Source organism: Emydura macquarii, unplaced genomic scaffold (assembly GCF_026122565.2).
Source record: "Emydura macquarii macquarii isolate MOO-44397 ecotype Brisbane River unplaced genomic scaffold, CSIRO-AGI_Emac_v2 contig_2481, whole genome shotgun sequence".
Classification (NCBI taxonomy): domain Eukaryota; kingdom Metazoa; phylum Chordata; order Testudines; family Chelidae; genus Emydura; species Emydura macquarii.
The window spans coordinates 756371-781931 of record NW_027132618.1 but is presented as its reverse complement, the minus strand read 5'-3'; the positions used below and the strand labels follow the sequence as shown (position 1 = coordinate 781931).

Genomic DNA, 25561 nt, shown 5'->3' with positions numbered 1-25561 from the left:
TCCAACCATTTCCTTCACCATTTTTCTTGCAAAGAGACAAGAAGATTTTTCCTTTTGGTTTTTATAGTACTGTGAAGTTATGTAGTAGAACAGTTTATAAGATTACGTGTCCATTGGAATGTAAACTGAAGTCTGTCTGCCCATAACATTACTCCTATCTTTCCAAACAGCTAAGTAAAATGTACAGGCATGCGTATTTCACTGTCTTGAGTTTTTTTTTTTTTTTTTTTTTTTTTTTTTTTTTTTTTTTTTTTGTACATGCATTCTGATTGCCCTGAATTCTCTCTTATTTTTAGAGGGGTACAGCTGAAAAATCCATTCTACAGTATCTGGACCACAGATGTTGGCACGGAGCTGGCTGTATCCTTCTGTCTGTTTTTATGCAGTAGTATTTATTTGGTTTTGGTTTTTTGGAATGAGAAATACATTTTAATCACTAAAAATTTCTTTCTCAAACTACTTATTGAACCTGGTGAAAAGCCTGTTTGTTTTGATAAGACGGGACTAGGAAATGTGTTTCTAACTCTAATATGGTGGAGGATCCAGAGTATCTTTGAACAACTTTATGGCTCTATAGGGAGACACTTCTATCAAATGTTAGTCTAGCATGTAGATTTTGCTGCAAGGATGAATTCTGAGATTAGTTTGAGATGAGGAAAGTGATTAGAAAAATTAGCACTTGCCTCAAGCTGCAGAAAATAGCACATCTGGAGTTAGGATTTGGGTATTACAGTGATTCGAAAGCAAATCCCATTCTCTCTGAACCCTGTCTAAATGGCACCTGTTATGCTGTTCCCTTTCCTGGTCTAAACTGTAACAGTTTATTCACTGGGGCAGTTCATTTATTGCTGATCCTTGGGAGCGTGGTCCAACAGCATTTATACAAATTGCTTTTTAAAGTTGCCTGGTCAGGCTGAAAGCACTTTCAGCGCCTTTACCTTATCTCAGCCTGGTAATAAAAATTAATGTGATTAGTTTCACTTCCCCAGCATCCCAGTCCTCTTGCAGGAGATGCCTAAGCTTGCATGTTGGTTGGCGATTACTTCTCGGCTTCTCAGCTAATCCCCATCTCTCCATACTAGTGGAGCAGAAGTGACAATTCCATCTTAGCCTTTTTAGCCTGCAGGTGTTTTAATATTTTATCCCTCATTAACACCATGTCAAATGCTTGGGGGAACAGAGCATGAGCTCTGGTACTGAACTGGGGAAGGGACCGTGACGCGTACACCCTCACTCAGATGGAAGCTGCAGCCTGAAGCTTCCATTTAATACACACTAGAAGCCTGAATTAGGATCATTGCAATAGAACTTTACAGAAGTAAACTAATTACCTGGATAATATTTTCTTCCCTCTCCTGCTTTGTCAAGTAGCTGTTCCCTTTAACTTCACTGCTCAGATGGCATTTATTATAGTGGCAGGAATCTGCCTTTGTCTCTACTTCCTGTTTTTGTGTTTCATGGTGTTTCAAGTGTTCAGAAACATTAGTGGGAAACAATCCAGCCTCCCAGCAATGACCAAGGCTCGCAGGCTTCATTATGAGGTTAGAAAACCCTTGTTGGATTAAAGATGTGCATGTGCATGCGCTCATTGCTTTAGTATTCCAAAAAGACTACTGAGCTAATACCAGCAAAAAACGTATCTATCCTCATTCGTTTTTTTCCATAATTTAGAACACTTTGTATTTTACCAACTTACTCATGCTTCCAAAACCATCATTACTGTCTTTTTCTTCTTTTGTGAACTGACATCAGCCTTTCTTCATTCTGATATTTAGCCTCCACCTAACACTTTCAATCTTCAAAGTACTTTACAGACACTAACCCGCACAATGTATTTGTAGGCCTTTACTCCCAATCTACTCTGATTTCTCTTCAGAGCAGTGTGGCCCAGTGGATAGAACATTGGACCTGGGACTCAAGAAACCTTGGGCAAGTCAGTTCATCACCCTACGTCTCAGTTATCCCATCTGTAAAATAGGGATAATGATACAGACCTCCTTGGTAAAGCACTCTGAGATCTACTGATGTAAAACACCATTATTATTATTACAGATAAGAAAACTGATGCAAAGTGCTTACGTGACTTCCCCAAACCACTCAAGGGCGTCTGCATCAGAACAGGATGAAAATCAGGAGTTTCTGGTTTGCCTTCCTCTTCTTAGACCCCATTTGCTTTTGATCAAAGCTGTACTCATCCCTGTTTAACTGCTGTTGCACAGCAGAAGAAGGAGCCCATGTAGAGTTGTAGTCAAGCCAAGAATACCCATTATTTTCTTGGTGATGAAGATTTAATATCCTTAAGACTTTGGTAGAAAATGTTCTAACGAGTTATTCTGTGTCTAAACAGGTCGTTTGTGTCTCATTAAAAAGATACATCTCTTATTCCAATAAGAAAATATGCATTTTGCAGACACTTCCCTGAAATCTTAGCTCTTCCTTTTTCCTGGAGTTAAAAGCACAGCATAGATATTTATGAATTTGAGTTGCAGTAGAGCTTAGGGCTCCATTGTTCTATGTGCTTTGCAAACACCTAACAAAAAGACAGTCCTCGCCCTGAGGACTTCAGTCTTGCTGCCCTCAGCCCATCTGCTGCACACTGGCAGCTGTGCCCATACTCATTTATAAAATGTCCTCACTCTCTCAAGATGCCGGACTCCAGGTGATTCAAAACTAACATAACTAAAATCCATCTTCATTAAATTGAAAACAGATTTTAAAAAAGCAAATGAAATCTGTGATAAGCCACCAAAACTTGTCATTTGTTTGATGTCCTTCATCTACAGTCCAACATTCATGTAGTCTCCTTAAATTTCCCTATCAGATTTTCTTTGGCTGTGAAGATGGCATCCTCACATGAACTCATTACTCTTATAGAAACAGAAAACGTGTGTAAAGTAGATCGGTCCTGATGTAACCCAACAAACCCTCATCAAAGATCTATATTCTAGATAGAAAGCAGAATTGATTTACCAAGGAAGCCACAGACTATCAAATGTGCTGTTAATTTAATGAAACCTTTTGTGTAAACTGAAGTGTCTCCTTCACATTAGCTCTTAGTAAATCAGTTTAATTTCACAGGAGCAAATGTAGTGGAAAGCAATAGCAGCCAAGACCTCTACACCTCACTCGATGTAATGGGGAGGAATGCAGACGTGGGGAACAGAATATTGGCTGTCACTAGAGGAAGGACAAATGAGCAAGTGGGTGGCGTTGGTTGTGCGTCTTGGGGTTTTGGACTAATTTTATTTTTTTCCAACTCCCATCTTGTAGAAGCTAAAAATTGAAACGGGATTTTTGTCTGTTCTGTTACGATGACCAGTGTCCTCTGTCTCTACATAGGGGCTGATTTTTAGGTTCAAGTTTTTGATGCTCATCACTCTGGCCTGTGCAGCAATGACTATCATCTTCTTCATCGTCAGTCAGGTGAGCATGCTGAAACCAAACTTGGTACGAGAGAGTGCAGTACCCAATTTCCTGTTTTCTGGACTCTCCATCGTCTCCTGTCTCTTTCTTTATATCGGGAGATAATGTGATCAGTCATAGGTCTCTGCCGTAAGACAGAAGCAGTGAGATATGCTGGATGCCATTAGCCTTTTGCATTATTCATGCTGTTTTTCTTCTATAAAAGGTTTATTTATAGATCCTCTAAAGTTTTTAGACGTAGCTAGTTGTCTCCCAGATACTGCTCTAATATTAATCTTCTGACTAAAATCTTGTATGACTGGAATGATATAACATTGAATGTTCTGAGAGAAATTTTGTTTGTTTTTTAAAAACAAACCAAAGAGGAATAAAATGTCTCATATGAATCTTGTTGCATGTGCCAATCCTTACAGATTGGTGGCAGTGGAAGAGACTTTTAGTGTTGGCTTTACTTTCACGTGTTTGATATCTGGACATGAATTTTTCATGTACTTCATTCTGTCTTAACTTCAGATCTATCTGTAGCTGCTTTTAGAAACACACATTTGCTTTCTAGGTGCTTGCTCCACATATGAGAATCCTCCTTACCTATCTGTCGCTATTGAATCTTTGCTTTCTCATGGACAGGTGACTGAAGGCCACTGGAAATGGGGGGATTTCACAGTGCAAGTGAACAGTGCCTTCTTCACAGGCATCTACGGGATGTGGAACCTCTACGTCTTTGCTCTTATGTTCCTATATGCTCCATCACACAAGAATTATGGTGAAGATCAGTCAAATGGTAAACTGGGCTTTGGTGCAGCTCTAAATTAATTGCATATAAATAATAACTTGAAATAGCATGGGGAGAGCATTGCGTAGCTGTGGGTGGATGAATGAGGAAAAGACTAGACTGAGGAATAGAACTAAATAGTCCATTTACTAAGCCTTCAGTTGGTTTCCCTTGGAACATCCTTCAGTGGCTCTCCAGCTTTCGCTCACATAAGTGTTTGGGCTGAAAAACCACTGCAATGGAAGATTCTTCTGCAAGTGAATTTGAATACAAGGGATCGTGGAAACCCTTCTTCATCCTCCATTTTAGAAAAGCTTATCCCTGCCAAAACCTTGGGGAGTCTTAACCTGATAGTCACTTGAGTTCCCAGATCCTTCTTTGTGTATCAGGCTAAAACATCGCTTTGTATTTCAGGTGACCTGGGAGTAAATAGTGGGGAGGAGCTTCAGCTCACCACCACCATCACCCATGTGGATGGGCCAACCGAGGTTTACAAGCTAGCTCGCAAGGAGGCTCAGGAGTAACTGCTGGAATACCTCACTTGGGACAAACACAATGAAGTACAATACACCGAATGAGACAACTGCTGACGTATCTCCTCAAGGAGGATGTAACTCACTCTACAGATGCCCAGTATTTAAAGTGTGTGTTCACTGAGCGGTGGCACTAAATATAGAACCTTTGCAAACTCCCTTTTAATATGGTGTAGTTATATTTGGGGGAGGGAGGGCTACGTATTAACGCACGCGCACACAGCTATGCTAAAAGAACACTAAGGGTGCAAAGTGAAACATTCAAGAGTGAAAACTAGAATTAATGTTACCTGTGGAACCCTAATTGTGTGAATGCAGGATGATAGTCTTTAATTAATGGGGTTTTTCCACAGGACCCCTGCCTCATTCAATGCACAAAATGGACAGTATTTACTAATGGGTTTCACAGCTATTTGCTGACAGAGGAATGTAGAAACTCTGGGCTCCTGGATTCTATTCCACGTTCTGGAGGGGAGTATACACTAGTGGTTACAGACCTTTCTGCCCTTGTGCCCCCAACTTGCCCTCATCCTCCTATCTGCCCTCTCCCCCTACTGCTAACCCAACTCTCATTTGGCTCCTGAAACCCGTTCTCTCCCTGCCCCCCATTTCTCATTCCTCTGCATTCCAGTGTGGCTCCTTCTCATCCATGATGCCTAGATGCCAGGATATCGAGCATTGAGGACACAAGAGATGGTCTCCCTCCTCAGTTCCTGGGCCCGGTGCTACCTGCTACAACATCCTGAAGCAGCTGGGAGGAGCAATTGCAGAGCAAATTCTGCCCAGCCCCTGCAGCACTAGCGTGGAGCATACTCAGAGGGGACAGAATATCTGGATAACTTAGCTGCCACATCTCTACTGAGCATGTGCAAACAGATATTTTTCAGAGTCTCATAACTTGGCCAAACTTCCTGACCAGTTCTTAGGTTGGTAGCTAAATTCCCCAGAGTCTGGGAATGTCCTGCAGAAATAAGCAGGACTTTCCCTGCAATTGCTGCTCTGGGCTGCTGTAAGCAGGAATTAGAGCAGAGAACCTGTCTCTCGCTCCTGGGCTCTCAATGCTCTCCCTGCTAGCACTCGAAGTGTGGAGAAGGAAACAACCTTATTTCAAATGCAGAGGAAATGATTCAGACCTGGAGTGAGACAAGGAGGGGTAGTGGCAGAGGGAGTAAAGTAGGATGTGTGTGGAGTAGGGGGGACTCTGGCTGGCTGGACAGAGAGCTAGAGCTGTGCCGAGAGGGAGAGAGAATACTAGGACAGACCTAGGTTGGAAGGGACTTGGGCAGACCCTGGAGAGGATGCAGGAGTTTGAGGGACATGGACAGTTTAGGGCCATGGTCTGCACACTAGAGTGCATGCTCTTTCAGAGCCTGGAATGGATTCCTGGGTGTCTCATTCCTGCTGTCAGCAAATACCTTTGAAACAGCTGGCAAAGTGTGCATCTCATTCCCACCACCAAACCCTCCCCCAGAGCCTGGCCCATGCAGGGTAGGACCGTCTCTACTGCTATCAGTTGCTCAAGAGTCGAGGTTTGTGCTGTGAATCTAAAGGTTCCGAATTAGCTGATGATTCCTACACAATCATTTTTCAGTTGCCTATTTTTTAAAGCCTAGGAAGTTACACACAATAAACTACCTTAGTGCTAAGGCAGCAAAGTCAGGCACTCAGAAATTAAGGTTACACAGGCAAGTTGAATACTGGCATTTCCTAATTTGACCCCCTTGTGCATACACATTATGATACAGTTTTTGATTACATGATCTTGCACTATTCCTGACCCCATAGGCCCCCTGCCTTAGCCAGTGCATGGGGTGGACCTACTGTGGGGATAAATCATGGATGTGTTGCGAAGGACTTCGCTGTCTGTAGACTCCCCACCACTAAATGTGTGCGCTTCATTTTCTGGCTGCTCACATGGAGGTACCTGGGACCAAACTTGTAGAAGTGCTAAGCACTTCTCGCTCCAGCTGAAGTCAAGGAGTGCTGTGCTTTGACCACAGATTATAAAGTGCTGTCAGAATGCTAAAAACAAGGCTTGAGGCTTCTCTGGTTGGGCACCCAAAATTAATGTACACTCTTTTTTGCAATCTTGGCCATAACTTCTGTGCCTTAGTTCCCCATCTGTAAATGAGTTAATGCCACCTCTATTTAGAGGTGTGTGTTCAGATTAATTTATTAGTGTTTGAAGCACTCATAATACAGTGAGAGCTCTAGGAGGGCATTATTAATTTTATATCCAGTGGAGAGTTTGGTTGGGCTTTGTCAAATAAAGCTGGATTCCACATTGAGGAGAATAAAAAGAGGTATTGAACAAATGTGTGCTCACATAATGATGCAGGGGTCCTCTGGAGAAAAACCGAGATAAGCATATAATTAAAGAGTGAAACATAATACATATATGCCCGAGGGGACAGAGCTGAGGGTGCCCTGGTGCCGTCACACCTTTTGAGAGCTTGACTCTGCGATCTTAATGTTACTTTAACATTAGTTTTTTATGTAATATCTATGTACTTTGAATGAATTCATCCTGATTTCTTTGATAGTTTAGTGTAACATTGCATGTTGTAAAGATTGATTTACAAGAGTCATTGCAGCTTTAAAATCAAATCTTGTGTGTCAAGCACTAACAAGTCTGTTACGTTGTAGATATATATATATATTTTTTAAATATTCGCTAAACTACTAAGCCCCACTTTTGTACCGGAAACAGTCCATGGGTCTTTATTAAATTGTTTTTTGTTGCTGTGTGTTCACTTTTTACAAAATGCTTTAAGCAACCAGGAAAAAAGTAGATTTGTTAATTTAAATAAAATATACAATATTGTGATTTTGTTATTGTCCTGGTTCATTGAGCGAGAAGAACTTGTAGCCTTTTTTGGTTTAATCTGCAGAACTGCAGTGGATAAAGCAGTGGCAGAACGGCACTATACTGGAGACCTGAATTTTCCACCAATCCACTGACACAGTTCTCACTCGGTGATCTATTTTTAGGCCAAAAAGACAACAAATTCTTCTAATCAGTGTATGTCTTATGAAAATGCAAAACGCTTTTTTGCGGGAACTGGAATTCTTGCGTAACTTGTTAGGGGACAAGCTGACTAATGTAAAGAACTTATCACTTTAAATGTGATGAGGTGCTAAACAGCAGTACTTCAATGACTGAATGCCTTCTTTCTTTTATCCCTTACTTCAGAAGTAGTTATATTATCAAAGTAATTTAAGTCTTGCTTACACAGAGCCAGATCCAATGCCTTCTGAAGCCCATGGGAACTGAAGCAGGGCTGGTCTCAATCTCACAGGTATTTGGCATTGACCCCTACAGCTAACTGGAATCCCCGTTCTATTTCCTTGCACTTCAAACCGACTTTCCTAACGAGTTTGGCAGGTACTTCTACCAAGGGCTGTTCTTGTAAAGGAAAAGCTAATGAAGTAAGTGAAATAATTTGAATTGACAGTTAAGCTTATGGGAGCCCATTGCCGGCAGCTTGAGCTACAAGGTAGAACTTTGCATGATGTTTTTTGAGAACTAGAAAACTGCCAGCATGAGTTCCCTTGATCAGAAAGCATTCAAATCCAAAACCAAAATCCACCTCTCTGATTAGGCTTTCCTGCAGTAGTATTCTCCCTTTCATAGTAGTGTCACCAGTCACTCCCATGCCTTCTCCTTGCCAGCAGGAAATGAAGCATGAGGTGCCGTTGGCAGTATTACTGGGGAGGCACTTGGCTGTTACAGTGATTGTGCTGGGGGGGCATTTCAAACAGAGGAGGCACCGTTTCAATCTCGCATACGTTGTTCTGAATCCTTACTACACCATCGAACTGCACGGAGCACAAAGAAGGGTGCTGTTCTGTGACCACTTCAAAAAAGTAAGCAGACCTGCGGAGCTTTCTGAGGACATGCTGGTAACTTTATTAAACAGAACAAGTTTTATTTTCACCCCATCCTAGTTAACAGGGGAAATAGGAATGACTGGCACCAGGATACAAATTGCTGTGCTTTCTCTGGGAACTTCAAGATCTGATGTCAGGAGTGGTTTATGCTGGAAACTTACATGGCTTCACTACATCTCTCCAGGGTATGAAAAATCCACACCCCTGAGACACTGTTAAGCCGACCTAACCCCAGTGTAGACTGCAATAGGTTGACAAGATTTCTCGACAGAAGAAATCTGTCAACTTTGCTACCACCTCTCGGGGAGGTGAATTAACTACAGCAACAGGAGAATCCCTCCCCTTGCCGTAGTGAGGGTCTCTATCCTAAAGCGCTACAGTGGCGCAGCTGCAGCATGGCAGTTGTGCTACAGTAGTACTTTAAGTGTAAACCTAGCCTCCGACATAAGACTGTAGTTTGTTCAGTACAGGCAAGATAGGCGGCATGAACTGTGCTTTGAGACTTGTGCTTCTGGAAAGGAGGTGGAGGCTTGTTTGCTCTTGTAACTGGAGGAGTGGCCCTTATGCTTTGAGGCAGGCTTTGTACATTTTACTTGTCTGTCTAAATCCGGTGGACTTTGAGTTTTAGGTGCAGTTCACCACATTTGTATTGTGACTTAATTTACAAAACTATCTGTACACGGATGCACCACTACAATGAGTTGCAGGCATCTGGAGCACCCTGTATCTGACCAACATTCATTATAGGGACCCAACCCTGCATTTCTTGTGCATCCGGCTTCCCCTGGGCTTCAGTGGAAATACTGGGTGCTCCGGAAAGTTAGGGCTAGGCCGAGCTCTCCCTCTGCACTACTGCCTGTGATGCAGTGTGAAATTACAGGGATTGCTTCTTGGCGACCTCTAATCGAATCCCCTTTATTGTAACTTCTGTACTTCGTTGATGAAACAATATTAAGCTGGTGTCCATAACACACCTAACAATCTCTGCTTGCTATTTAAACTCCCACCAAGGGAGGACATTTGTTGACTGGAAAATGCTACTGTTGTGTTTATAGTGCAATAAAAGGTGTTGTGTGACTTGATTTATGCATTAGGGTTATATGGAAAACTCACTGACAATGGATTAGATAGACTGTTTTTAATGGCTTGATGTTTCATGTAGGTATTTAAGATGTATTTAATAAGAGTGACAGATGTGGAAGAAGTTGAGAATATACATTTATCCAGCTAGAAAGACTGAGCACATTGGAGATAGTGAGAGAGGAGAGGGAGTGTTAACTGTGGAACAAAGTTCTAGATTCTTGGCTTATCATAGGCCACATCATTCATCTAACAAATGTCGGCAATTAACATTCAAAACTAAAAGGTCCCTTACAGCCGTTTGTGAAGCTGGTTTAAACTGCTGGCTTGGTTCCACTAGAAACTGATGCCGTTTGCATTTGCTTCCCTTCTCTGGAGATTAGGGAACAAGCATTTAGATTGGTTATTGACAATGCCGAGATGAAAAGTTCTAGAAAAGCAGAGAGGGTTAGAGAGGGAGTATCAATTTTATTATAGCCATGTCTGCTTGTTTACTTCCTCTTCCCCCTCCCCCATATAGTCTATTTCCCCTGTTTGTGTGGTTCTTACACACAGCAGAAGGACAGAGAAACCCTTTTTTTGAATAGGAAAAGGTGACAGTAGAACCACACAAATGGGCCTAGGATAGGTCTGGGGCTTGAAACTGCCTAGAGTTTTAAACTGATGTAAAGAGCAGGTAGAGGAAGCGATTTGCAGTGCACAAGACATTTTTATTGGATCTACAAATCCCAGAATCTGTGTGGCATGTTCTTGCATGCACCTACTGGTACCCTAGGTAGTCAGTTTTTCAATAAAATGTTTTTTTTGTCAGAACTGTTTAATCAAAATGGAAGTTGGTGGTAGCATATCAGTTTGCATTAAACTGTCATCAGGAAGGTTTCTCAGGCCTAGGAATTTCTGAACGAAACCAGAAACAGAGACTCCAGAATAGCCAGCAGCCTGGGGGTGAAGGCACTCACCTGTCCTGTGGGAGAACCAAGTGTGTGTCCGTACACTGCCGTTCTCCCACAGTGGAAGTGAACGCCCTGACCTCCAGGCAGCTGGGTACTCTGGGGTGGATCTCTGTCTCGCCTGTTAAAGCTGTTCCACGTGGTATAAAGAATTAAATAGTGAGTGCTAAGGACTGACTGTACCCCACTGCTTAGAGCACTCACTTGGGATGGGGGAGACCCAAGTTCAAGTCCCTGCTATGAATTAGGCAGAGCAGGAACTTGAGCCTGGATTTCCACTGTCTGAGGAACGTGCCCTGACCACCAGGCTATTGGCTATTCTGGGCATGGTCTTGTGCTCTCGTGGTTTTCACCAAATCTTTTGAATGCTGATGGGTCCTTCCAGATGTGCAACAGGACATGTTTTCAAAATCTCACAGCTCTAATGCTTGGTCTGCAGTACAGAGGTAGGTCGAGATCTAGCTGTGTCAGTGTCCACACTGCAGCCTTGCTCCCGCTGATATAAGGGCCCTACTACACCGACGACTTTACATTGTCCCTCTTCAGTCGGTGGAAGCACTCTTGATGAGAATGCGCACCACTGACAGAAAGAGAGTAGTAGGGACATCAACCACCGCAGTAATTACTGGTGTGGCTGTAAATCAACCGAACATAGGTTGACTTAAGATTGTAGGGCAGACGTCCTAATATGGATACAAAGCAGTCCTATAACAGATGTGACCCTTGAAAGGCTAAATATAGTACAGTCCTAAATGCCTTCTACAGGGCCCCTGTCCTCATGTCCTTAGAGTTGGCTGTAGGTTTGCTTGCCTGTTCTTCCAGGTTCAATGTCACTTTAAAATTCCCTGAGGGGTGAGGGCACTCACCTGTCCCCTGAAGACAACCTGGTAGGAGACAATCCTACACTAACCCCAGCTTATGGCTCTGTCTAGCCCTTCCATCCCCAGCTTCTATGCCAAATGTACACTAAGGGCACATTGCCTCTATAGCTAACCCAGGAGGCTGTGCTGGCAAAGCACTTTAAGCGTGGATCCAGCATTTACCAGCCCAGCTGCATCTACGCTGCGGCTTTTGCCAGCACAGCTATGTTGGTGAGGGATCACACCGTCTCACACTCCTGGCCCACCTAGCTATGCCAGCAGAAGTTGGAAGCACAGAGCTAGTCTATGGTTCTGTGATTAAAGAACAAAAAGAAGCGACAGCTGAATGGGTACTTCTGGGTCTCCCCACAGCTGAAGAGGCTGTATGCGACTGACACAAAGAGCTGCTCCATGAATTGGAAGGAGGAGAGGAAGGTAGTATCATGAGCTTCACTTTTGCTTTCCTGCTCCTTTTCAAAGCAGCCAAGCACCAGCCAAAATCACAACTCTCAGTAGAGGAGGAGGGAGATCCAGTCCTTGCCTCAGCGGCCCGTGCTGAAACTGCCTCCTTCCTGTCCTCACAGCACTTTCAGAACCCTCAGTTTTGCTGAGGAAGGGAGCCAAGTATGGCTGGGGCAGTTATAGAAAATATGAGCACTAGAAAGCTCTGCATTGTTGGAAGGATCTTGCTGTTTTCCTGAGTCATCACCTTGCTAGTGGGAGGTCCGATTGGTAGGTGTTCAAGGTGCAAACTTTCTCCCTTTCTTCTTCCCTCTTTACTGTTTAGTTATGTGTTGCTGAATTGCATCTATGAAAGTGCATCTTCCCCAGTCCTCTTTGTGGACACTTCACTGCATTGGCTACCAGGAAAGAAGGGGCAAAGGAGAAAAAGGTAGTGCTGCCTAGTTTCAGTATCTACTTGGAGAGGAAGGGAAAATTTGCACAAAGAAGAACTTTGAAACTAAAAATAACTTCTTTGAGCAGTTATAGGAAGTAACCTAATCTGCTATTAAACAAATAATAATAATAATAATAAAAACCTGCGGGAACTGCACCAGCCGAAGAATCTTATTTATCTGTAATTGTGCTGGGGTGTCTCTTTTTCTTTTAGATTTCATTTCAGCAGGAACTCTGCCAAGAGGAAGCTCAGTACAAGTTACAGCAGAGGTGGGGATCTGCTTCCTGAACTGGGCTCTTGGCAGAGTGGGAGGAGAATGGAAGAGATTGAGGAGGCATTTTGGTAGCGTGACACTCTGGGTTCTGCATGTCTTGTGATGGTGTTTTTCCCTCAGGGATTTTTGAAGTGCTTCTTTCCCAGGTTAGGGAAGCTGCCAAGCAGATTTTCACACAGCAGGAGACATGGAGAAAAATCACTTCCTTAAACCAATCTGATTGACTTGCCCAAGATTGCAGAGGAAGTAATGACACTTAGATCTCCTGGCCCCGTTCCTTCACGAGGTGCTCATCCTTCCTGCCTAGCGGTGTTATTTTACCTTGAGAGGGAACACCTACACTAAGTGGTATCACCCTGCATGATTTTAATAACCTGGTAAATTGGCCCTATCAGATGTACTACAGGGAGTGACAGTGATTAATTGACAGCGGGGTAGCCTTTGTGCTGACATTGTGCTCTCAAAGAGTGGAGGTAACATTTACTTATGGCACTTTCCACTTACTGTCTAGGTCTTTAAATGACTGCCATTTGTTACATTATTCATAGATTATCATAAAAATTGGGGCATTTGTTTTTTGATTCATAAACTGCTTGCTGAGTGTCAGCTCCATGCAGGGCCAGTTTATACAATGCTGCCAAATACACAGCCTGCTCCTAGCTGATCTGCTTCACCCGCTCGAGGGGGAAATCCTGGTGGGGGTGGTTATGGCTCATGTGCCATTGCTTCATAGTATGGAGTAGCTGCATGCTGAGGGCTCTGGGTAAGCACCTGGGTGAATCAGGATATACGTCCCTTTAAAAAACCATAACTTCTTCCATCCTAATAAGAGCTCCCCCCTCCTTTTCCTCTAGCTCCCTCACTGCAATGCACACCCCAGCTCTGAGCAGTTGGTTGTTACAAGCTGTTCTGTTGGCTTTGTCTCTCTCTGCCTCAACGAAGGTTTTCAGGTTATTGAGCTAAAGCCTCTTGATGTAGTTACTTAATAGTAAATATAGCAGACACCAATGTTCTGTCTCAAGTCTTTATAAGTAGTGGGAGAGAGTGGGGGGAATATCACTGTGATGTTTGGTTCCACACTTGATGGATCTCAGATGAAATCTTTTTACTCATGTTCCACTAACGGTTGCAAACCCTGGCACTTTTCCAACTAGAATGTTGCTCAATAAGTTGCTCAAAGCTTCCTTGGTTCTAAGTCTGTTACATGCAGCTTGTGCAACCTCCTTGATTGGGAACAATGTGTTGCTGGGAATGCAGTAGTTCCTTTTTAGCTCTAAGAAAGGGGCTGAAGTGACATGGACATTATACATTCAGCCCTCTCATCTCTACCCTGCCAATTGCAGGTTGCTGATGTCCTTATATGTAATATTTTGAGGGGGGACTCACTGCTTGGGTGGATGCTTAAAGGACAAGAACAGCAGCAAATGCACGATCTCCACTTGTAACTGGAGGACCAAGTTGATCAACTGCAGGTGCTTACATAGCTTGCTGAATGGGCATACTGTAATCAGAATCAGTGCTAGGCATACGCAGACTAAGCAATTGCTTAGGGCCCCATGCAGCTCAAATGGGCCCCCTACTCACTTTTTTTTTTCATTTTATTGGGGGGGGGAGGGGGAATATGCCTGTGACAGGCCCCCAATGGGCTAGCACTGCCTCTGCCTGTAGTGTTTTCTAGAGTGAGCCTTGTCTATTGTTCTACACATCTGGGAGCCATGAAAAATACATGTTTTAGGTGTTTCATCATAAATGCACCTGGACCTGATTCTGATCTAGCTTATACCTGTTTTCATTTCCTTGACTTCATGGGAGCGACTCCTGATCTACACTGAGGTGAGGTCAAAATCAGGCCCCATGAGGCCTTTTTGACATAGGCTGTAGCGTAGGCATAGCCTGTATTGCTCAGGAGTGTGACTATTCTACCCCCTGAGCAACATAAGTTACACTGACATAAGCGTTCGTGTGCACAGTGCTATGTCGGCGGGAGAGCTTCTGCCGACGTAACTTATGCCACTCATGGACGTGGGTTTTTTATTTCCAACAGGAGAGCGCTCTCCCATCGGCATAGAGCGTCTTCACCAGACACCCTGAGTGGCACAGCTGCATCCGTACCCAACCGGTGAGAGAAGATCAGACACTTTGATGAGGAAATGAGCAGACAGATAGGTATCGGTGAGGCTGTGTTTGCTGTTCACATTCCCCTCTCCACCAAGGACATGAGCCCTTGGCTCCAGGTCATGCAGTTGAACATCGCATTCAAGATGGATAATGGCATTAGTAAGTCCCTTACTAATTCCCTGTCACTGCATGATCTGTGCAACAAAATATCAACCCTGGGCAGGTTGCTTGTTGTAGCATTTTTTAATGGGTCTCTTCTTTAAACTAGGCAAAAAAAAGTTCCTGTTCCAAGTCACAATAAAGCTAGAAGCGTCCTGAACACAAGAGCTGGTGCAGTTCAGAATTTTGGAATGATTGTAGGGGAGAAAAGTAGACAGCCTGGGAGAGCGATTACCGCTCGATGTGCTTGATTATTACTACTTGGATTACAGTAGTGCTAGCAGCCTCATGGTGCTAGTCCTTGCACGAACCTATAGCATGAAACGGTCTCCGCTCTGAAGAGACCACAGCCTCAACTCCTTTGTGTTCTGTGGTGGGGTGTGTGTCAGCTGTCTCCATGCTCTCCACTCCAGCGGTTGCATTGCTTCAATGGTGCTCTGTGTAAAGTGTTTTGGGTTCCTTCAGGCTCACTGGTGCGGTATGAATGTAAAATGTTACAATGGACATCTTAGCCTCCAATACAAGTATTCAGAAAGCTGGGAGATCAGGGGAAACGTGACATGCCATCTTCTCTCAGTAGTGCCATGCTGGCATGGGGCAATTGCAGACAATGAGTCTCAAAATTGCAGTCGGTGGCAGTTCCTGCTCTTCCATTTTACTTGTCAGGCACCAAAAAGGGAAGCTCGTGTCTAGCCATGATTCTAATCTGTAAAAATGGGTATAAATCTATACATTTGTTGAATGAATGTAATATCCGCCTCATCAGGAGACCGAGAGACCAAGTTAATCTACGCATATAACGTGACTTGCACTTTTCATTTGAAGAGCTCTGTAAGAATGCAAAGTGCTGTTGTTCAGAGGCAAGCAGCATGTACTGTGCAGTTTGCTTCCGCAGAGCTGGAAGTAATAACTCTCATTCCAGTGTGAACTCTTTATTAGTATAGGAAGGTAGGCTTGTGATTAAGGCCCTGCACTAGGATTTAGGGTGTCTGAGTTCAATGCCTGGCTTTGCCACAGACCTCCTGTTTGACTATTGGTAAGTCACCTAACTTCTCTGTGCCACTGCAGCTTGGAGCTGGCCAGTAGATTTCACACAGAACTTGCTTTGCATAGATTTTCAGGCCAGAAGGGACCATGATCATCTGGTCTGACCTCTTTGGTCAGACATAAAAACTCACCCAGTAAGGATGAGACGTGAACCAACTCACATGCTCTTGGGAAGCCAAGAAACTCCTGAGAGACAGCGCAGGCTCTTTTTGTCTGAGTCTCTCTCACCACTCCCAGGGAAAATGAGGTTTTCTGGAAGCCCCCACCATTCCTGTGCGCCTCTCAGCCCAATTACCATATTGTCCAGTGGTGTCTTTGAACTTGCCTAAGTGGGGAAACTACACTGGAATAAAGCATCTGTCAGGGGAGTTATACTGGCACAGCTATAGCAATATAATTATACTGCTGTATTTCTACCAGTCAATTCCCCTGTGAAAACCGGGCCTTTGTTGTAGGGCAAAGATAATGAAGTCTTCCTTCTGCCCAGTTATCCAGCCAGAGTGTCCCCATGATGGCTCTTCCATTGTTTGGGTAGTTAGATTCATTCAGTTTCAAAGGCTTGCCATCCCTGGTCTTGTGATGGTATCTATCTGTGGGTGAGGGTGCTGAAACTGCTGCCTTCGCTTCAACTCACGCGGCACATAAATCGCATTTTGGAACCAGATCAATAATTGTTACAGAGCACCCCTCCTTCCACTACAGAGGCCTAAGCCAATTCGAAGGGGAGTGCACATAGGGCCCTTTGGAAATCCCATCTTTGAAGAATAGGATTTGATGGTAATGCTACAAGTCAGTGAACTCTGGTATGCCTAGAGAAGGGTACCATAATGATTGAGCAGCTGGCTCTTCGACCTGTTCTCGAGTAAAGCTGTAAACATCTAAACCCCCTGGATAGGCTAAGGGTGGATTTTCAAAAGCAATCCGTATTGGCCTCTCTTTATTCCCATTGACTTCATTGGGTGCAGAGGTAGGCCATTGCCGAGTGCTTTTGAAAATCCCTCGCTAAATCACCACCTGAGTTAGAATTCAAGGATGTCTATCGCATAATCTCTCTTCCTTCCCTGGGCTGACGTTGCCTACTGTTCTCATTATAATTATTTTGGTTGTTTGTTACTCTTGGAGAAGACAACACAGAGATTACATTTGACATGTCATTGGCTTATCGTGATGATGTGGTCACTGAATGGACAGAAATGGAACATGCAGTAGAGACTCGAAAGCTAAAATGCTCCTTTGCATCTCCAAATGTAGGTTACGGGACTTTGCCCACAAATTTAGTCAGAGTTCCACTACTACTTCAGTATTCCCACAGTGAGCTGCAGCATCCATGTGCCCTGATTGGGTGTTTGATGACCCTACTTGGACACTGCCCTGTGATCAAAGCCTTAGCTAGAGGGAAGTAGACTAGACCTAGGAGGGAGTGCAGTTTTGGAGTAGAAAGATTGCCTTGTGGTAAGACACTGAGGCAGGAGGCAAGAGATCTAGGGTTCCATCCCCACTTGAACAGACCTTCTTGCATGATATTGGGCAAATCCTTGTTGCTCAGTTTCTCCTGTTGTTGTTAAAAAGGGGCGGGGGGGAAATAATGCCTGTCATCACTGTGGAGTTGGGAGGGTTAATCCACTAATGTTTGTAATATCTGAGAAGACATTATAGCGTTGCAAGGTATATGCATTATGCAAAGTATTCCCATGTAATTGGAGCGTGTGACGGGGCGTATCAGCAAGGGTTAAGGACTCCTTGCAGGCTGAAGAAGCCATGCCACCTCACCTTTGCTGGGCATGCTCAGCCAGGAAGGGGATATAAAAGGCAGCGACTCAGCTCAGTAGGGGCAAACTTCTGACTCGGGAGAAAGCATGCCGCCAGCTCTCTCCAGGTGCCCCTGGCAGATGCAACCTCTGCCGAGCCGCTGCCAGGCAAACTCCGAAGTGGGACCGAGCTGTCAGAGATTGCCTGGACAAAGGACCTTGGGGGATTGTGGAACGCCACCAACGACAACAGGGTAGGAAGTAGCCCAGGGGGCCCGAGGGGTGTAAAAGGGGGAGCAGCAGAGTCACTGTCAGGGTGTTTCGGGTGGAGCCCTGCTGACTCAGTGGCCAATGACCCCGACACCAGCAAGGCCCTGGGCTGAGCCCCCCTACCCTGGGTGCTACAACCCTGTAGGTGACACCCCACTACCTCAACAGGATGTTAGGCTGTGTTGTCCTGACAGAGGGGGCCGCTTCATTGACTCTGGCCATTAGGCCCTGCTGTCCCACTAGAGGAGGTTGCTTTGCTGACTCGGACCGCTAGGCCTCACTACCCGGACAAAAGAGTGGTCCCAGTGATGAGAACTGCCCTGCTGCTGTCCCGGAAGTGAATCCAGCGGAGCAGGCGTAAACTCGCAGCCTTTTCCCCACCTTCTCCCCTTATCAGTCCCGCCACGGAGCACAAATAAGATGAGAAGAGAAAAAAGAAAGTCAATTTGCCTTAGTTATCCTTGTTTTGTTTTTTATAAAAGTGCCATTTCCTGTAACTACCATAAAATAAATGACCGCGTTCAGCGACGTGTTTCAGCTCCAGATATCTGCTCAACCAACTGTCCCATCTCACAAATGAAAGGCAATATAGTCATGTGATTGCCTGTCTTTTTTTTAAACACGTCAATACTTATTCCACAGTCCTACTTTCCCTTAAAAGGGAATTCGTCAGGATATGGGGACTCAATGCTGGGCAGCTCCACATTTCAAAGCAGTAACTGACTGTTTTGGTGAAACCATGGTAAGATCCTAACCATGGCAAGGTCCAATTAAGTATGACCAAAGCTGACTCTTGTATTTTTCCTCTCTATACCATTCCACCAGACTAGAGTGCATGAAGGTCGACATGACTGTAATGTGCTGCTTTCATGAACATTGGAACTGTGGCTCGCACATTCTACCTCGTCAACATTCGACTCCCTGTGAGTGAAAGTCAGGGAATGAACGTGGGCGTTGGAGAAATAAGGAACGTTTTCCGGGGGGGGGGGGGGGGGTGTGTGTGTGTGTGTGTGTGTGTGTGTGTGTGTGTGTGTGTGTGTGTGTGTGTGTGTGTGTGTGTGTGTGTGTGTGTGAGCGAGCGAGCGAGCGAGCTTATTGTCAGCTGTCACCAGTCAACTACATCAAGTATCGTAACTACTGTCATAAGTGGATTGAGGCAACCAATTTTATTTCATCTGTACTTCACAGGGCAACTTCTGGTCATTGCCAATCTGGACAAAATTGAATTGATGATTTAGAAGTAAAATACCCTACTTCCTATTCCTAGTCCATTGAGCCATCTAGCCTCCACCTTTGTGGTACACAGAACCAGAAGAGATTTTGTTTAAAATGTGCTAGCGCTCACTCTGAATGAGTTTTACAAAGGAAAAATCTGATAGACGCCACAAGTCTGCACCGCTGCTACCTCCTAAGAATTTACATTGGATTGGGAAACTGATAGGGGGCCCTTAAAAAAGCTTTTATGTCACCAGTTGAACCCAGTTCACAGCTGCAATGCTCATATGAAATGAGTTAGTTTCCATCCAGTTCCTAAGGTTCACATCACAAAAACACCACTGTGGCTGGCCCTGATTGACATCCTTGTTGTCATTCTCTCCTGACAGAGGGCAGGAATTAAAAACTTTCCTCAAGATTGGGGCTGAGGCTCATTGCTAGGGCTGTGTGGTGAAGTTCGCTGCGCTACTGCCTGGGTTGTAGCTTTCTGCCATTAAATAGACAGTGTATTTTACAAGCACTGTTTGCTTTAAAATGTATAAACATAAATAGCTCTTGTTTAAACTTTAGAGCATTGGGCAATTCTTTACCAGGCCTTCAAAGGAAACGGCACAGAGACAGTCTGCCCCGATTTTTCACACTTGCTATCTAGTCACCCTACTCCCAGCCCTGCATCAGAGTCACTAAAGTAATTGGCCGTCTTGACAAGCCTCTTAGTAACTAGTTGATACTTCTCACTTGATATAGGTAGGGGTGTGAGCTTTAGTAAAAGGATATATACCTATACAGGGTTATGTTTAAACATAGGTTTGGACTTGATTTGGAAAGCCTGGTTTATGATAAAGATAACTATGGAGACAAGTGACTTCTTAACAACAACAAAAATCTAAGAATTGGGTGATAGTGGAGTTTGTGGCTGGCACAGAAATGTGAAGCTGCTGCTCAGACATGCTACTGTATGTCCACACAAGCCTCTTCAAGTGTAGATGGGCTTTTTTTCTTTGAACTGGAAAAGGATTCTGTTAACTCTGTTTCTGCTTCTCCAGAGTCATCTTTGCTCTTGGGATCTCCATGACATTCATAAACATCCCAGTGGAGTGGTTTTCCATTGGATTTGGCTGGATTTGGATTTGGACTGCTCTTTGAAGATATTCGATAAGGAATCTTCTATGCCATGGTCCTCTCATTTTGGATAATCTTTTGTGGAGGGCATGTGAAGGTAGGTGGGACTAGAGTAGTGAGCCTTTTATAGAGAGAAATTGTGCAGACTTGAACTTAGACCAGCTTTGCTGTCAGTCAAACTTCTGTTTGTGTGTTTCTTGCAACATCCAAGGTGAAGTTATTCCAAAACTTGCCTTCCATTTGGGGAGGATTTGAAACTGATACATCTAGAAGTACATGAAAGTGATTCTACTGCAATCTGGCAGCTAGCCATACTTGGACAGAGCTTAATAAAGCAAGAGAAGGAGGTGCGAATGTGTTACAACAGATTGGGAAAATCTAAATCAGGCCTGTGTCATCCTGCATCCTGTGCAGTAGCCTAGAACCTACCATCCTGCTACATGTCATTTCAGTGTCATTCTTCTGTTTCAGTTTAAAAGAAAAAGAAAAAACCAGACTTCTCTGCCCTGTGCAATTTCTCTTTGTTGTTGTAATGAAGGTATGCCTCTAAATTAGCTTCTTGGCTCTACCTAGCATGGAAAGAGTTCCTTTGATTATTTTTCCCCATACTTGTTTGGAATCAAAATGACCAAACTCTGCTCTCTGTGTACTAGAACTGCATTGGACCAATAGCTGTTGGCTCCTTCTGCCTCTTCATCTTTGACATTTGTGAGCAGTAAATGACACTGTCTTCCAGCTGGCCTCTGTCATGCTAATGGGATCGTGCTTGGATGGAAAATACTTTGCTCTTTCAAAAATGGAAATTATTTGGAAACATGGACAAGCATTTCCCTCCTTCCCATTTCCTATCCTTCTCCCTGCCTAGTTGAAAATAACATTACTCAGGTTTTTCCAGGGGGCAAAAAAAAAAAAGCGTTAAATAACTTGCATCTTGCTGTATTTTCAACTCTGTATGGATGTGATCTATGACTACCATGGATTCTCTCCTGTTTTCAGAGGGGTACAACTGAAAAATTCGTTCTACGGTATCTGGACCACAGATGTTGGCACAGAACTAGCTGTATCCTTCCATCTATTAGTACCAAGAGTTTCTAGAAATGTTTAAGTAACGATTTATTTTTCTCCACGTTTTTATTTCACTGGTGAAAAGCTTCGTATCTTTGGTAAAATGGGACTGATAGTTGGTTTCTAATGACTCTAATATTGTGGAGGATCCAGAGTGTCCTTTGTATGAACAATTTTATGGCTCTGTAGGATGAGCTTTTATCAAATATTAGTGCAGCATGTAGATTTTGCTGCAAGGATGAATTCTGAGATTGGTATTTTATATAAGAAAAGTAATTAGAAAAATTAGCACCTGCTTCAAGCTGTAGGAAATCTGGAAAATGGCACATTTGGAGTTAGGATTTGGGTATTATAGTGATTCTAGAGCAAAGCCTGTTCTCTTTGAACCCTGTCTAAATGTCACCCATTATGCTGTTCCCTTTCCTGATCTGAACTGTAACCGTTTATTCTCTGTGGCAGTTCATTTCATTGCTGATGCTTGGAAGTGTGGTCCTACAGCATTTATACGATTTGCTTTGTAAAGTTGCCTGGTCACGCTAGAAGTGTTTTCAACTGCCTTAATTTTTATTACTAGGCTGAGCTAAGGTAACATGATTAATTCCACTTCCAGCATCCCAGTCCTCTTGCAGGAATTGCCTAAGATTGCACGGTGGTTGGCGATTACTTCTCAGCTAAGCCCTGTCTTTTTGTACCAGTGGAGCAGAAGTGACAATTCCAGCTTAGCCTCTTTAGCTTGCAGGAGTTTTAATATTTTATCCCTCATTAACACTATGTCAAGTGCTTGGGGGGAACAACAAAGCATCAGCTCTGGGACTGAGCTGGGGAAGGGACCGTGACGCGTACACCCTCACTCAGATGGAAGCTGCAGCCTGAAGCTTCCATTTAATACAGACCAGAAGCCTGAATTAGAATAGCTGAAAGCAGACTAATTACCTGGATGATGGTTTCTGGAAATACCACTTTGTCAAGTAGCCATTTCCTTTAACTGATATGCTCAGCTAATGACATTCATTACAGTGGCAGGCATCTGTGTCTACCTCTATTTCTTGTTTCTGTGCTTCCAGGTGTTTGAAGTGTTTCAGAACTTCCACGAGAAGCCGTTCAGTCTCCTACCTGTGAACAAAACCTGCAGGATTCAATATCAGGTTAGAAAATCAACTACCTGTAGCTAGTGCAGGGTGGGTGTGGTTTGGTTGTGATAATACCTTTTCTTAGGGAGACTGGACCAGATCCTAAGCTGGTGTAAATCAGCATAGCACCATTATGATTGCAAGTCTGCTTCCAGTTGGTCTCTGCTGTAGAGGAGAAAGGGACTCTCTCCTCTAGATTTCTGAGCAAGCTCAAAAGATCCGTTGTGCTATTACTGGTGATGGCTTTTTTCCAAAACTATTTAAGCCTCTATTGAACATTTCCTAGTAGATATTATCACAGGTTGAATCTTGGTCTTAGGTGACTGTCGCACTAGGAATATGTTTTTTACTCCAACAAAAATATATATAATATGCAGCACATGTGATAATTGGGTCTACACTTTCCTCTAATTGTGAGCTCAACTGTTAATAAAAAAAAAGTGAATGAAAGTTTATAAAATGTCATAATAACCTATAACATGATGGGAAAAGATGCAAAAGTGAGACAAACCTGAAATGAGTCCAAACAAAAAGTTCTTGAGTTATATCAGTAGGCCTATGTTGAGAACATGCCTAGGTAAACAAAAAGAGTATACGATTGGAAATCAGTGAAACAAATGGGTGTGTCAAAAATTAGGCCTTATTGACAGACAAAACAATGAGGGCATGGGCTACTCTACTCATCGCTCCCTTTTGGGGTCCTTAAAGAAAGAGACTTTGGAAGAAAAAATTGGCTTTTGGGATGCCTTTGTCATCTGACCTTGCAAGGTGTCCTAACCAAAGCAGGCCAGAAAGAGGGATCCAGTTGACAACATCATAACTTCCACTGGCCCTGGCTAAATCCATGACACCACTTGGGAGCTGAGATTTCATCTCCCCTCTTCCCCAGTGTGTCCTTTTATCTTCCCCACCTTATTTCTTCTCTTTCCTCTCTCTCTCCTTTTCCTTCTGTCTAATAAGAGTCTGGCTTAGCCAGTAAAGACTATATATTTTGCAACACTGCTGTAAGCTTGGGACCAAAAAAATGGCTTAAATCAATATCCTAACAGCCCAGTGCTGGTACAAGTTTGCCAAGTCTTGGAGTAGCTGATAAGACCATGTGTTGTGCCAGTAGTTTTCCAGCAGTGAAGTTGCCAGTGAGAGTCAACACGAGACACAGAAGTTGCATTTTCTATCTTTGCTGTTCTTTCCTTTGCCCCTTTTGTGTTTGTTTGTCTTATTTTGTCTTTTAGGAAATGGGATCGAACTTTAACAGCTTAGTTTTTCTTTCTTAGCTGTATCCTTAATAAAAGGTTAAAATAATGGTATATTTGCCATGGTGCTAAAAAGGTTGAGGTCTCTTTTTACCAAACTTCTGACAATATTTAAAACTGTTTCATCTTGAACAGTAACTGGGTTATGTTAACACCTTTGACTCTTTGGATCCTTTATTCCAACAAAATTAATATGATAGCTCCCCAGTGTTGAAGAATAATCTTATTTAATTGCACAGGGCCAGACGGATGCTTTTACTTATGTGACGGGATCCTTCCACCTTCAGTTATTTGCGTCTTTTCAATGGGAGTCATTGCAATCCGGGGGAACTACTCAAAACACAATGTACTGCTCTCACCTGCACCGAATATTAAAATCTGGCCCTCAATGGTATAGGTACAGAAGGTCTGATCAGGCTCTTTGTTAACTAAAGAGGGGGAAACTAATGGAGCCAGGGTATAGTGTATGGACAACAAGCCAAATACTACCTTCTGTCCAATTGTAATCTAGTGTTAGGTTTTCTATAGTGCCTTTCTCAATAGTATCTCACTGGTAAAGTCAATTATCATAGCAAGGTCCATTGAGGATGTCATAGAGGATTCTGTGTCTTGCCATTCTTTGGTTTTAGGAAGATATGGTGGAAAGTCTATATTAAAAAAGAGGGCAAATGTTAGGTTAGTCTAATTCCCCATTTAGCAATACATCATCATTTGAGCTAAAAATTTCAAAAGCAATTCAATGATTTAGGTGTCTATCTGGTTCCTAAGTCACTAGGCACACTTGAAAATTTCACTCCTTATTCCTAAAGTACCTCCTTTATCCCTGACCAAGTAAGTTAGAATTCTGTCCAGCTTACATTCTAGATGTAAGCAGGGTGGGAGTGTAACCAGCTTAGTTTAGCATGGAAACTTGAGGCTATCAAATTTGCTGCTGTCTTAATGAAACCCTTTGATTAAGCTAAAGTGCTTCCTCTTTCATAGTCACTTAGTACATCAGCTTCACTCCATCCTGTATAATTTCACAAGAGGAAATGTAATGGAAAGCAGTAACAATCTCAGTCATTTAAACTACCTCTCAGTGCATCTGGGAGGAATTCAGATGTGTGGGAGAATGGAGAACGTTAGCTGTCACTCCTACAGGATATGTGTGAGTCTTTTTGTTTGTTTGTTTGTAGGGTTGTGTGGTTGGTTTTTTTTTTTTTTTTAAATGCTGTCTATGTACCTAGGAGCTGAATATCAGGTTCAAATTCTTGATGGTCATCATCTTGGTCTGTGCAGCCATGACTATCCTCTTCTTCATTGCCAGGCTAGGGAGTATGCTGAAAGGTAATCCAGCATGAAAGCATTCCTGTGTTGTGTTGTGTTGTGATACCTCAGGTACATCCTAGCACAGGCTGGAGTGAGAAGGGAGCATAGTCAAAAAGGCCATTCAGTGCCATGGATTTTCATCAGGAATTGTGCAGCTCAAACACTACACAGCTTTTTGAAGTCTTAGCCCAGACTTTTCCTCTGGGAACAATGCCCTTGAAAAACTCATGTCTTTCAGTGTTGCACTTGGAGGGGGTTCTGTTCTAGAAATTACAAGGCAGCACATTGGGTAGAAAGGGTGGGGGGACACCTTCAAGAAGAAATGGAAGAGACAGGATGGATCACTTGATGATTACCTGTTCTATTCATTCCCTCTGAAGCACCTGGCATTGGCCATTGTCAGAAGACAGGATACTGGGCTAGATGGGCCATTGGTTTGACCCAG

At 43.4% G+C, this 25561-nt stretch overlaps 1 protein-coding gene and 1 pseudogene across 4 annotated transcripts in view; both read left to right on the top strand.

Annotated features, from left to right (window-relative positions):
• The window catches only part of WLS (Wnt ligand secretion mediator), a 54470-nt gene extending 46915 nt beyond the window's left edge, over positions 1-7555 (top strand). Inside the window, exons 8-12 of one of the 4 annotated variants that reach the window (XR_010922662.1) lie at positions 297-360; positions 1398-1541; positions 2053-2885; positions 3340-3423; positions 4051-4078. Coding sequence is in view for 3 of the 4 variants with exons in the window: in XM_067563356.1 (XP_067419457.1) it covers positions 297-360; positions 1398-1541; positions 3340-3423; positions 4051-4204; positions 4610-4719 (556 nt within the window). In the remaining variant the exon portion in view is untranslated. The other 3 variants (XM_067563356.1, XM_067563358.1, XM_067563357.1) reach the window with 3 other exon arrangements.
• Positions 7556-11781: 4226 nt separating this feature from the next.
• The window catches only part of LOC137163202 (protein wntless homolog), a 39142-nt pseudogene continuing 25362 nt past the window's right edge, over positions 11782-25561 (top strand).